Genomic DNA, 12,380 nt, shown 5'->3' on the forward strand with positions numbered 1-12,380 from the left:
TTCCGCCCGACGTCGACCAATACCATACCCGTCTAAGTCCCCATCGGCGCCAGGCCCGACCTTTGTCCCGACCTCCGAACGGAGGTCTTGGTCGACCCTCGCTGCTTTATATCCCCCTCTCGAGCGCGATGTTGAGCTTCAGCCTCCGATCCGGAGCTCGAGCGGGAGCTAGACCTGGAAACAGCCCGAGAACTAGAGACAGACCGCGCTCGTCCGCCAGGGCGCCGGCCGTTTCCACGGTCGTGGTCGTGGTCACGGTCACTACCGTGCTCGTACGGCGGCCGGTCACGGTGACGGCGTCTGCCGCCGCCGCCATGCTGATACCCACCATGACCACCACGCTCATACCCATCATCTCCGCGGTAGCGGTCAGGCTCATACGAACGGTCATCAAACCGGCCACCACCATTACCGTGGTACCCAGCACCATCATCACCACCACCATCATCGCCATAATACGAAAACCGCCCCCCCACCCCCGGGGCCACCCCCCGGTAATAATGCCCATCATGATGATAGTCATCGCCGGCCCACCCCTTCCCCCCCCACCCCCCAATTTCCAACCCCCACCCCCCCCTTTTCCTCCCCCACGACCATTACCCCTATCCCGGGCCCGAGCACCCTCCCCCCCGGCGCTCATCCCGGCGCCCATCCCGGCCCGCCTCGTCGGTGTGGAGAAGGTCGGGGCCGTCGGGCGCACGCTCAATGCGGTGGAAGGCCAGCTCGCCGTCCGACACGCCGAGCAGGTCGCGGCGCATCTTGTCGAAGGAGGCGGTGGCTTGGGCGACTTGTTTGAAGTGCGCTTTGCCGAGGTAGGGGGCCGCGGGGGGCTGGTCTTGGTGTGGTTGGGGTTGGGGTTGGGGTTGTTGGTGTTGGAAGCGGGCTAGGGAGGCGGCGATCTGGAAGGCGTTGCGGATTTGTCGGCCGTTCCAGCGGAGGGCCTTGTCGCCGTTGTAGTGCTTTGTGGCAAATTTGAGGATCTCGTTCTTGCGGATCTCCATTGGTTGTCTAGCGGGTCCGGGGTTTGGACTCGCTTGCTGGGCTTTGAACCGCACCTTTTCGATGTCTTCGAGGCGTTCGATGTTTATTTTGAACAGTTCGAGTGTTTGGTCGAGGGTGAAGGCTGGGTAGTTCAGGTTCACGTGCACGCGTGATTTGACCGCCTCGTCGAGAACCCCGGGGCGGTTTGTGGTTAGGAATAGGATTCCGGGGTAGTATTCCAGTGTTCTGAGGAAGACTAGGAGGAATTGTTAGTATGTGGAAGAGATCGGAAATGGTGAATCTAACATACTTGATACCTAAAGATTCAAAGTCAACATTACCCCTTTTTCAAAATGTTTCAGGAGTATGTCGGAGGGGGGGTGGAGGTGACGTACCATGGCATTACGGGTGACGCTTTCGTCGCCTTTTTCTCTCTGGGACAAGAAGATGTCGGCTTCGTCCAAGAGCAGGATGCTGTTTGTCCTATCAGCCATGCCGTACCAGTGCACAGTCAAACGCTACGAGTCAAATAGGATAACAAGGCAACAAAGGGTATAAGAAAACACATACCAGTCCCAGAGATTAGCCAGGCGAAAGATCTGCTTCAGTCCTCCCTCAACGGACTCAGGGGTAGTGCCGAGATCACCACAGGTGATTAGGAACAGCGGCCGCTTGTATAAGAGAGCCACAGCCTCGGCCGTGGCTGTCTTGCCAACCCCCGGCGCACCGTGCAGCAAAATCACCAGACCCTTGCCCTTGCCCTTGATAAAGTCCTGGTCTGGCAGTGTCAGTTCGAGGTCCCCGTTGTCGCCGGTTTTGCCCCTGTTAGAGACAGCGAGCTGTTGGAGCTGCCCGACCAACATCTTTTTCTCGAAATGCTCCTGGACGATGGAGAGGATCATGGTTTTGTGCTCAGGGTTGATCATGAGCGAGTTGAATGGGCTCTTGTCCCCGGATGGCCAATGGGTTTCTCTCACGGAGGACACGTCGGCGTTGAAGAATTTCCTAACCATTTCCTCTCCATCAGCATAGTCTCGTCACTTTGATGGGTATTCAAAGGCCGCTGTCCTTACCTGTCTCGCAATGCGTAGGCCATGACTCTCCCAGGAAGCAGGACAAAGTCGCGATCCGCAAAGACCTGGTCTTCTGCCCTCGTGTTGTCGCCTGGCTCGCTGCTACTGAACCGATCAGTTTGTAGTAAATTGTTCCATAGGACGCTCGCCACGCGGTCATCGGCGACGACTAACTCGCGCACCTTGGCGGCGGCTTCCTTCTCGCGACTCTCATCGGCCCAGCACATGATGGGAAAACTGTCATAAACCATGTCGGGCATGATGTCCACGCGGGACTTGGACATGTCAAAGTTGGGCCGCCAAGCTGGTATGCTGTGGTAGGCTTCTTGGAAGTCCATAATGATGGTGCTCGAGATATACTCTGGTTGGATTTGAGCCACCGGGCCGACGCCCAAGATATCGCGTATGGTCTCGCGCATGGTGTCTTTTAACCACGAAGAGCTCTCGGTCTGGAGGGTCATTGAGATGGGTTTCCCGAGCGGCGTCGTCGTCCGCGACCAGCCGTCGTATTCGAAGGCCCGTCCGCTACCTGCCTCGGTGACGAGCTTGCGGAACTGCTGGCCCCTGCGGCAGAGCTGCCCGAGCAGGCTCTCCTCGTTCTGAAGGAACCGTATCGGAAAGACGGGTAGCTTGTGAATCTCCATCTCGCCGCGGAAAAACTCGATCTCAATGTAGGTGCTGACTGGGGCGAACTTGGTCCCGTCGTAGTCGATGTAGAACCCCTCCACGCCGACTGGCTCTCTTGACGACCTCATCCGGTAGTCGTCATCTGGGTCGTCGCCGGCGTTCATATCCCACTTGTATCTGGGTATGTCGATCCTCTTGGCGCGGATGACGGAGTGCGTATCGACTGACGCAGAGGCGCCCCCCGATGGCCCATGAGATACGGTCCGGAGGTCATCGCCTCCGTTGAAGTAAGGGCCGAAGGGAGCTACGCGGTCGTGTCTGCGTACCGCGACCGAGTTGTTGGGGCGGCAGAGAAGCTCGCCATAGCGGAAGAGACACCAGAGATCATCGAACCGGATCTTCTTGGGCTCGCTGTAATTGGCCTTGTCGAACTGGTTGTAGTGCGGTATCAGAGTGTCGTCGACGAATTTGACGTAGCATTGCATCTGCAGGTAGGCTTCTCCGGTCTCCATGGCCTCCGCTAGGGTCTCCTCCTTTGTCAATGGCCTGATCTCGCGCCGTTGAAACGTAGCTTCCTCGCCCCTTTCCCCAGCATGCGCAGGGACAAACCTGTCTCCCAGCCTCTTTAATTCCGTCCGCATCATATCATGGTGGTGGATTAGGAAAGCAAACGGGATTAGGAACGTGTGTGGCTCGGCAGGCCACGGGCTGTTGCCGCTGGCACGAGCAAGGTATCTGTTGACGTTGGTTGAGTTGATGCGGATGCGCTCGAACGGAAGCCCGCTCGTCCACGTAGCCGCGTGTCTGGGTTGCGTAGGGCGTCGATATCCGGTCAGGTACTTCTCCCTCCTTTCAGCGTCCATGCGTCTCAGACGCTCCACTTCAATGTCCTCGTCCAGCGTCTCACTCGTCATCAAAAGCTCGACCGTCGCTATTTCAAAGCTTGCCTTGTCCGCATTGTGGAACCGGTTCTTGAACTGCTCCCACGTGCACTTGACGACCTTGGGCTCGGTGTGGAGATAGAGGCTGTCATGCCCTTCCTGCTTCACCTTTAGCGCCGCTGGCTTAAGGCCTTTGGGATGGCCGGGTTGAGGCGGCTCAGAGTCAGGGTCAGAATGTGATACCACGAGGGGTTTGACCAGGACCGCAGAGTCCGGCTTAGGAGTCACCTCCTCTTTGTAGGCCATGTTCGCTGCAGGCGGAGAAGGCACAGTGACACGTTTGCTGCCTGGGTTTGGTGTCTGGGGACGATGGACATGCGAACGGGGGTATTTTCGGGCACAAGACAATGTTGATAGCACAGCAGCCATGCCCCTCTCCCATCCGAGTAAACGTATTCTTGTATGATACAGCACGCCAGGGGGTTGCGAGCCCCTCGGTATCCGGGTGACGCTTTTGTCGGTTCAAGAGTCAAGATGAACAGGAGAGGAAGGAGAGCTACGAGAAATTCTAGGGGGAGATGTGATGGTGGTATTGGGTTAGGACCGGGAAGACGGCGTGGCTTTTACGTTGCTCCTGGCTTGGTTAAGCCCTCGCCTGGAGTTCCCCGGCAAGCATTCCCATCCCACATGTTGCGTGACGTTACACAACAGCAATAACAAAGAGATTGGCGCACTCAAATCCAGTCGGAATCCGTGGGCGCCATCTTGGTGCTTTTCTGAGCGGGGCAGAGCCGCAGAGCACGCGGTCACAACCACGTCCTGAGCAACCAGTAACCACCCCTGGTTCAAGCCCTCCCTTAGCCATGAACATGACGACTCCGTGCAGCATCTCTGACGTGGCACGCACAGAGCAAGTACGATCGACGAGTTGGATGAGGACCCCGAATATCTTGCGCAATATTATGAACCCAGAACATATCTTGAAAACGGAACCAACCCATCTCCTACATGTACCTACCCAGGTATCTACCTATGTAGTGTATACCATAATACCTTACGCCTGTAGCTAATTGAGACTGTAATACACCGCCACACCCCCGATTGATTCTCTCTTGGTTGATGTGTACTTATGTTGGTCAACGTCGGAAGAAAATGGATGCGGAGAATCCGCTCTGCAGAAAGCCAAAGCTGAAGCCAGGGGGTAAAGGTGGTGTTCGGCTTGTCATGCCGTTCCCAGTTCATTATGTATCACCCCATGCTCCCGCCCTTGATTCGGGTCAGCATGCATTCAGTGTGCTCATATCAAGGTATGTAATTGGCTCCCTAAAAGATGGCTTGCAGCTCCAGCTTTCTTCATCCTGCTGTCCTCCCGGGATCTCGCATTCCCCCACGCTCCTGCTATCGCCCATTTCGGGTCCCGGATCCGCAAGTGACCGGATCTCCTCGGTAGACTCCCAAGAGTCGCCCTGAGCCCCTGAGCCAAAGAATTGTGTACGGTCCCCCCGCAGTTCTTGACGACTCCGAGTCTCTCCCTTACAGCCACCCACTCTCTTAACGAAACAAGGATCGCGACCAGCGTCATAGCCCTACCATGGAGCTGGAACAAAATCCTCCGCAGACCCTGGTCGAGATCTTGAATAATCATACACACATCGAACTTTTCCAAGACTGGTTCAAGGCCCACGGAGCCGCTTTTTCGACGGAGATGGTCACCACAAGCCTCCGATACGACAGCCAGCGTTCCGAGCTCGTTTTCGGCCGTGGGCACAAGTAAGCCCGCTGGTATTTGTCGGCCAACAACTTGGAAAGAAGACTGACGCTATCCGCTCCAGAGACACCCAAGTGGCTGTCAATAGCTACTTGTCCAAAGTCCCCATCGGAATCGACCCGGAATCCTGCTCATGGGCCATTGTTCTGGACAAAATGTACAGAGCTAAGAAGGAGTGGGAGGGCAAGGGCAGGTTTCGCTTGCGCGGCGGAGGCCGCATCGAACGCGTCATCCTCCCCGTGCTCGAGGCCATTCCTACGGATAACGGACTGGGCCTGTTGAAAAGTGCCTTGACGGTAATCTTTCACGTAGGTCGCCCCCCTACTCGAACCGTACGGGCGTCCTAGGCAACACGGGGAAGTCCATGGTTCGGCTGACGGCTGACGTCCGATAGGCCGTTAAGAGAAGATCAGACGCATGTGAACGGATATTGAATTGCTTCTCCGAGATCCCGGAGATGATCGCAAAGGGTCACACCCTAGCTAGAATCCACTCTGGCAAGCCCGAAGTCGAAAACAGGGTGAAGGGACTTTATCATGCACTCTTTGATTCAATACCTTCACTCATTGGTATTCTCCTACGACAAAACACGGGTGAGTGTCTACACACAACAGTACACTTCTCATGTTGATCATGGTTCGGCATCGCAAATCAAAGAGGAACTAGTGTGTTGACAGAAAAGATGACTGACACCTTGTAGACCAACGGAAAAGCTGGAAGCGAGCCACAGACAAGGTTGCCGGGGTGGTTAAGGATCTGGTTGGCGACCCCGTCAAAGAGGTGGAAGACTTGATCGCCCCCATAACAGCCGCTGTCTCCAGCCTCGAAGATTGCGCCACCATGCTTAACAATGAGAGGGTGGAGATGATATACAAGCGAGTGGCTGGCTTGGAAGTCAACATCCAGCTGATCCTTGACATTATCAGGCCCAAGAATGCCGAAATTAGTCGTCTGTACAACAAGGTCGACGAGTTAATATCCGCACAACAGGACCGCCGCGAGTTTCTCACATTGGCTAATGCACTATTCCGGCTTTTTGCTGAAACAAAGAGAAAGAGAGATCTCGAGGCTCGGCCTCTGGCCCCTGAGAACGGCGCAAATCGAACAGCCCAGTTACTCGACCATCGCCGGCGCGAGTTTCCAAGCGCCCGAAGGCAGTCGAGGAAGCCCCAGCGGGCGATTGAGCGTCTCTACAACGTCGACATGAACAGCCTACTAGAGGTGATCGGTACGGATGACGAGCACCTGGTCTCCCACAGGGACAGGGACCGTCTGGTGCGCATGCAGTCCGAGTTTTCAACCAAGGCCTTGAGGAACGCGTACCACATCATGGAGAGTGACGAGATGAAAACTTGGATGTCATCGCCAGAAGCAGAGCTCATGATGGTGGACGGCGACTGCCTGAGCCAAATGAAGGGCAGGGCCTCACCGATGACGATGCTCTGCGCCTCGGTAGCGGCAGGGCTCACCACCAACACCGCCTCCCCAGACCCCGGCATGGAGCCGGCCGGCGCCGCCGTGCTGTTCTTTGCGTGCGGCGACCACTCGTCGCCGCCCAGTCTGCTCCCTGGCCCCGTGGGGATGGTGCGCAGCCTTATCAGCCAGCTGCTCATCGCTCGCGACCTGCCCTGGAATCCGAGGCAGGACTCCAAAGGTCGCGTGAGCTATGGGAGACATCCCGATCTCTCGTTCCTGGAGGCGTCCAGCACACTATGGCCTGAAATCCTTCAACACGGCAATACCGGGACTGGCTCCCACTGCATTTCCGGTGTCCTCAAGCAGTTCCCGACACTGTCTCTTATTCAGGACAAGAAGCAGCGCCGCAGCGACCTCTCCACCATCAACTCAAACTCAAACTCAGACTCCGACTCCGATTCAGACTCAGACTCAGACTCAGACTACGATTACACAACAGGCAACTACAAACCCACCCCCCAGTGCCAGCCCCAGCCCCAGCCCAAACTTCCAAACCCCATCGCCGAGCAAACCTACCTCAACACCCTCCTCGACCTCTTCATCAAACTCATCCAACAGCTCGACCACCACACCACCGTCTTCTGCATCATCGACGGAGCCTCCTACTACGAGCCCGCCCACTGCGGGTGGCAGACCCAAATCACCGGGGTCATCCGCAGGCTGGCAGACGAGCTCTTGTGCAGCGGCCGCGACGGCAAAAGTGGACAAGCCCGCAAGGTTCCCACGTTCAAGCTCCTCATGACGAGTCCCAGCCGGTCTTCAGCGCTGTTCAGTCTTGTGAAGAGCAACTACCTCGACTGTAGGGCGCTGTGCGTGAGCATGGCTACCAGGCGAAGCCCGTACAAGACTCGTGGGGAATATCTCGGGATACAGACCCTGAATGTTCCCGCAGCTGCTGCTGGGCCCCGTCCGCGCTCGACTTCTGGTCGGCGGGATGGGTATTATGGGGATTGTGGTGGTGGTGGAGGGGACTTGCGCGATGAGGAGAGGCATTATAGTGATTCTGGGGGTGGTTATTATGGTGATAGGCGGAGGCGGGGTGAGGGATACCCCCCCATGCGGCGGATGTATCGGTTGTGAGGTTTAGGGAGGGTGAGTGTCTAGATATCTGGGGATCGTGGTGGGAGAATGTACAGCAGAGAAGTTTGTAACGTTGAACGAAGGGAAGATTGAAAGAAACCGTGTTGCTGCTAGACTCCGTGTACCTATGTAAGAATGGAAGAAGGAATGTACCCCTTTATCTCGCAGAGGTCGTTTTGTATAAGATTTCTATAGGATGAAACCTCCGTGTTGACCGCGAATATCCGTGATGTCGATGCATTACTAGAACATTATTATATGAAATGGTTGTTTGCGGCTTGGATATATTCAGGCTTGTACAGTATTCAGGTTTCCTGGATATGATGTAGCAACAGAACAGAAATATCTTTCTCGTTATTACTCCCTTCCCTTCCATTTCTCTCTTCTTTTACGCGATGAGTGTTCTCGTTCAGGTAGAAACTCATTTGGTAGGTATCTGCCCAGTTAGTACAATACCTTGACCCTTCTTTTGTCGGAACCTCACTCCTATTCTTCACTTAGCACAGGAAACCTTCATATCGGGCAAAAAACGACTATTTATTATGCTATGTGGTGTATGCTCTGTACTGACTGCTATGCAAAACTTTTTGACGCCCCTAAGCGACAAACCCAAAAGACGCCAAAAAAGACGGTGATCCAACCCCTGGGATGGCAGTGGTCGTCCACCAAAAAAACTAGTCGAGATCTATACTACCTAAAAGAATTCTCGCTGCCGCTGTGAGTAACCCACCAGTTTACCGCTTGTTGTAGTTCAAGAATCGGCTCTGAAAAAGAAGTTAGCAACAACGACAACCCGGAGAACACCACGAGGAGACAACTTACAGCAACAAACAGAATGACCAAGTTACTCAAAATATACACAACATAAATCCCCAGGTCCCTCCACCGATGATCAAAGCTCAGGCCCAGCGGACCATAAAACTCATCACCGATCTTGAACGCGCAGTACTCACACGCCTGGGTGGCGTTGCGGACCAGGTAGCCCGGCCCGCCGCGCTCGAAGAAGGGCTGCATGTACTCGCCGCAGGTGGTGCCGCTGGGCGCGGTGAAGCGGTTGAGCTCGGCCGGGGCGCACTGCACGGGCACGTCGTGCAGCGCCGTGACCACCATGCCGCTGATGAGGCGCGTGAAGGGGTTGAGCTCGTACAGCCAGGTGCGGTAGCCCGCGGGCATCTGGGGCGCCGGGATGGTCACGCCGCAGAAGAGGGAGAAGGTGACGAAGATGAAGGGGTCGAACTGCGACGAGATGAAGAGTGAGGGCGTGAGAGCCGAGAGCGCCTGGCCGAGGGTGACCGAGAAGATCTCGGTGATGAGGATGATGAAGAACTGGTAGCCCGCGCGGGAGGCCTCGGTCTGGAGGCCTGGCATGTAGTAGAGGGGCAGGAAGAAGGAGACGGCGCACAGGATGCTGTACGGCATCTCGGCTACCAAGAGAGACGTCGAGAAAACGAAGGAGCTGTACATCTTGGACGACTGCTCGCGGAAGAACAGAGCGCGCTTGACGTGGTACATGACCTCGATCTGCGAGATGATGAGGGCAGGCAGGACTGTGACCTGGAACATCACGAAGACCTTGTACTGGAGGGACTGCCTCGAGTTGTCGAGATTAAGGTAGGTCAGACCGGTGAGAAGGGCGATGACGAAGTGGTTGAAGAGGCGCGTGAACAGGTAGTTGGGCGTCCGCCAATGGGCCAGGTTGGCTCTGCGCACCACAACCCGGACCTGGTGCCAGAACGGCGAGGCGTATTCCTTATCGAGGTCAGGGTTCCGCTGGGCACCCGCTGCCTTGCGTTGCTCCTTCATCTGCGAAATTTCGTCCTTGATGTTGGCGAGTTCGGGGCTGTCGGCCCAGATATCGGCCCAATCGCGGTTACCAATACGGGGGGAGCTGCCAGCGCCAATGGCTTCGAGCATGAACTCGGCGACATTGTCCGTCGCCTTGGGCTCAGCGCCGTGGCTCTTCAGGTAGTCTCTGAGAATGTAAGCATCCTTGCCGATATCGCCAAAGTAGACGCAGCGTCCACCGGACTTCAGCAGCAATAGGCGGTCAAAGTTCTCGAAAAGAGCAGCGTTCGGCTGGTGGATCGTGCACAGAATGGCCTGGCCCGCAGCAGCGAGCTTCTTCAAGAAGCGGACGATGTTGAAAGCGCTCTGGCTGTCGAGACCCGACGTCGGCTCATCGAGGAAGAGGAGAAGCTCCGGCTTGGCCGCCAATTCCACACCAATGGTAACTCGTTTCCGCTGCTCAACTGTCAGACCAGCCTCGGGCGAACCAATGACAGCATCGGCAAAGGTCTCCATTTCGAGAAGAGCAATGATCTCCTCGACGTAGCGGTACTTTTCTTCGCGAGACGTTTCGTACGGCTGGCGTAGGTCGGCGGAAAATCGGAGAGCCTCGCGGATGGTCTGGGTAGGATCGTGGACGTCGAGCTGCTCGGCGTAGGAGGTACCGCGCTGGAATTCCTTGCCCGGCTTAGTGCCATCCACCAGGATGTCGCCGCGGATGACACCAATGTTCTTTCGAGCAGCGAGTACGTCGAGCAACGTGGTCTTGCCCGCGCCGGAAGCACCCATCAAGGCAGTGAGCTGGCCGGGTTTGACGTAACCATAGACGTGGTCGAGTAGTTGACGAGTACCGCCGGGGACAGGGACTTCATAGCAGAGATCTTCCCAAGTCAAGATGCTTTCCGACTTGATGTTGAGGTCCGATGAGTCCGACTCATTCCCCCGGGCTTTACGCTTCTCCTCCCTCTTGCGAAGCAACTCGTCGTTGAGCTTCTTCCGTTCCGCATTCGGCTTCTGGAAGACCTTGGCCTGGTTGCCGCCCATGCCATGTCGAACAAACTCGCCCGCAACGACGTTCAAACCAAGGAAGAAGACGATGATAGCCGCCACAATACCCCAGTCACGCCACAGGAGGCCGGGGCTGTAGGAGAATCCCTTCTCAATGTAATCGCTGCCGGAGATTTCGAGGGTGCCGGGGTTGGAACCGGCGAGCGTGCACACCTGGTAGTTGATATCGGTATACTCGGGGCCCGACGGAATAAGCGACTCGGCGGTGCATGTCATGGTGGATCTGGAGAACTCGTTCTCCATCAAGGCACTGAAAGAAAGACCAACCACGTTGATGTAGTACAGCCATCGCAACCACACCTTCTCAGATTGGTACTCTGATCAACCGTCAGCAACCTGCCATCCAAAGCAAACAAATATCGGAAGACTTACGGATGAGATAACCGGCTGTAGTAATCATCAAGGTGATGCCGACCGTCGCGAACTTCGCTGCATAGTCGAAGTCGGGGCTGATGCATCCCAGAATGCGGAAGAAGAGCGTCATGGACATGTTGGCCGAAAGAAGCAGCAGATAAAACGTGAAGAAGGCGCCAGCATCCCGAGCCAGGTTGGTCATGAAGTAGACGATGATGGCAAATACCATGACCTGGGTGGCAGCGAAGATCTGGTCGACAAAGATTTGGGCAATCCAGAGCGCCGATGGCCGATGGAACGCGTATGCCCGATGCTTGTTGACGACCGCGCGACCCGTCATCGTGCCAGCCAGCTCCGAGAATGAACTAAAGACGTTGTGGAGCAAGGCGATGAAGAGAAGACCGCCCTTGGAAAAGGCACTGGCAGACGTGTGGCCGAGATTGAGATACAGGGTACCAAGGACAATAGCGATAATAATGTTCCTCAGCCAAGAGAGGATGAGGGCGAGGACATCCTGCTTCTTGAGTAAGAACTGGCGTTTCATCAATGCCCAGACCTGTTGATGGAATGCAACTGAGTAGGCAGACTTCTTTGAGGCGCCACGACGCTTCTGCTCTCGAACAGCGACACGGAAATCGTCATACTTGTCGGTTTCCTCGGATAGACCCGTCTTGTACTGGGACATCTCTTCGTCCAGGTCCTTGGCAAACTTGGATTCCCTGAAGGCCGCCTCCAGTGACTCGGGACTGTTAGGGGCGTTCTCTGCGGACCTGCCTTCCTGGTACTCGCGTTCATAAGCATCCGTGCATCCAGTGACATAATCCGGGGTGGTTTGACGGGGCCGGGGAAGGAAGCCGAGCCCTTCGAAATAAGCTCGGGCTTCAGAAGCCGGACCAAAGTACACCTGCCTGCCTTCATCGATGACCATGACCTTGTCGAACAGATTATAAATGTTCTCGGAAGCCTGGTACAGCGAGACGAAGGTGCTCGTCTTGTACAGGTCTGTCTGGACCCGGAGAGACTTGGCGAAATCGAGGGCGGTCGAGGCATCGAGACCACGGGTGCTGTTGTCCCAAGAGAGGATGCATGCATTGCTGACCAGCATCTCAGCGATCGATACCCGCTTCCTCTCGCCGCCAGAAACGCCACGCACAAATGGATTGCCGACGATGGTCTTGCGCGTGTGCTCGATGTTGAACATCTTCAGGAGCATCGTGACGACCTTCTCTTTGAACTGTTCTCTGTTGATACCGGCGGGCAGCTTGCCCGGAATCTTGACGTCAGCGC

At 56.0% G+C, this 12,380-nt stretch overlaps 3 protein-coding genes across 3 annotated transcripts; 1 reads left to right on the forward strand and 2 right to left on the reverse strand.

The window, feature by feature from the left end:
* Window positions 1-602: 602 nt before the first annotated feature.
* Window positions 603-3,868, reverse strand: CHGG_08883 (uncharacterized protein; the record flags this gene model as incomplete). Its single annotated transcript, XM_001226809.1, has 5 exons — window positions 603-1,237; window positions 1,292-1,298; window positions 1,377-1,464; window positions 1,552-1,986; window positions 2,055-3,868. The coding sequence occupies 5 exons, from the start codon at window positions 3,866-3,868 to the stop codon at window positions 603-605; spliced, it is 2,979 nt and encodes a 992-aa protein (XP_001226810.1).
* Window positions 3,869-5,153: 1,285 nt separating this feature from the next.
* On the forward strand, window positions 5,154-7,886 carry CHGG_08884 (uncharacterized protein; the record flags this gene model as incomplete). Its single annotated transcript, XM_001226810.1, has 4 exons — window positions 5,154-5,332; window positions 5,395-5,638; window positions 5,725-5,923; window positions 6,031-7,886. The coding sequence occupies 4 exons, from the start codon at window positions 5,154-5,156 to the stop codon at window positions 7,884-7,886; spliced, it is 2,478 nt and encodes an 825-aa protein (XP_001226811.1).
* A 690-nt stretch (window positions 7,887-8,576) lies between these two features.
* On the reverse strand, window positions 8,577-10,715 carry CHGG_08885 (uncharacterized protein; the record flags this gene model as incomplete). The annotated part of the gene is made up of 1 exon (XM_001226811.1): window positions 8,577-10,715. The coding sequence occupies one exon, from the start codon at window positions 10,713-10,715 to the stop codon at window positions 8,577-8,579; it is 2,139 nt and encodes a 712-aa protein (XP_001226812.1).
* Window positions 10,716-12,380: the final 1,665 nt, after the last annotated feature.

The sequence above is a fragment of the Chaetomium globosum genome, genomic scaffold, assembly GCF_000143365.1.
Source record: "Chaetomium globosum CBS 148.51 scaffold_6 genomic scaffold, whole genome shotgun sequence".
NCBI classification, from domain to species: Eukaryota; Fungi; Ascomycota; class Sordariomycetes; order Sordariales; family Chaetomiaceae; genus Chaetomium; species Chaetomium globosum.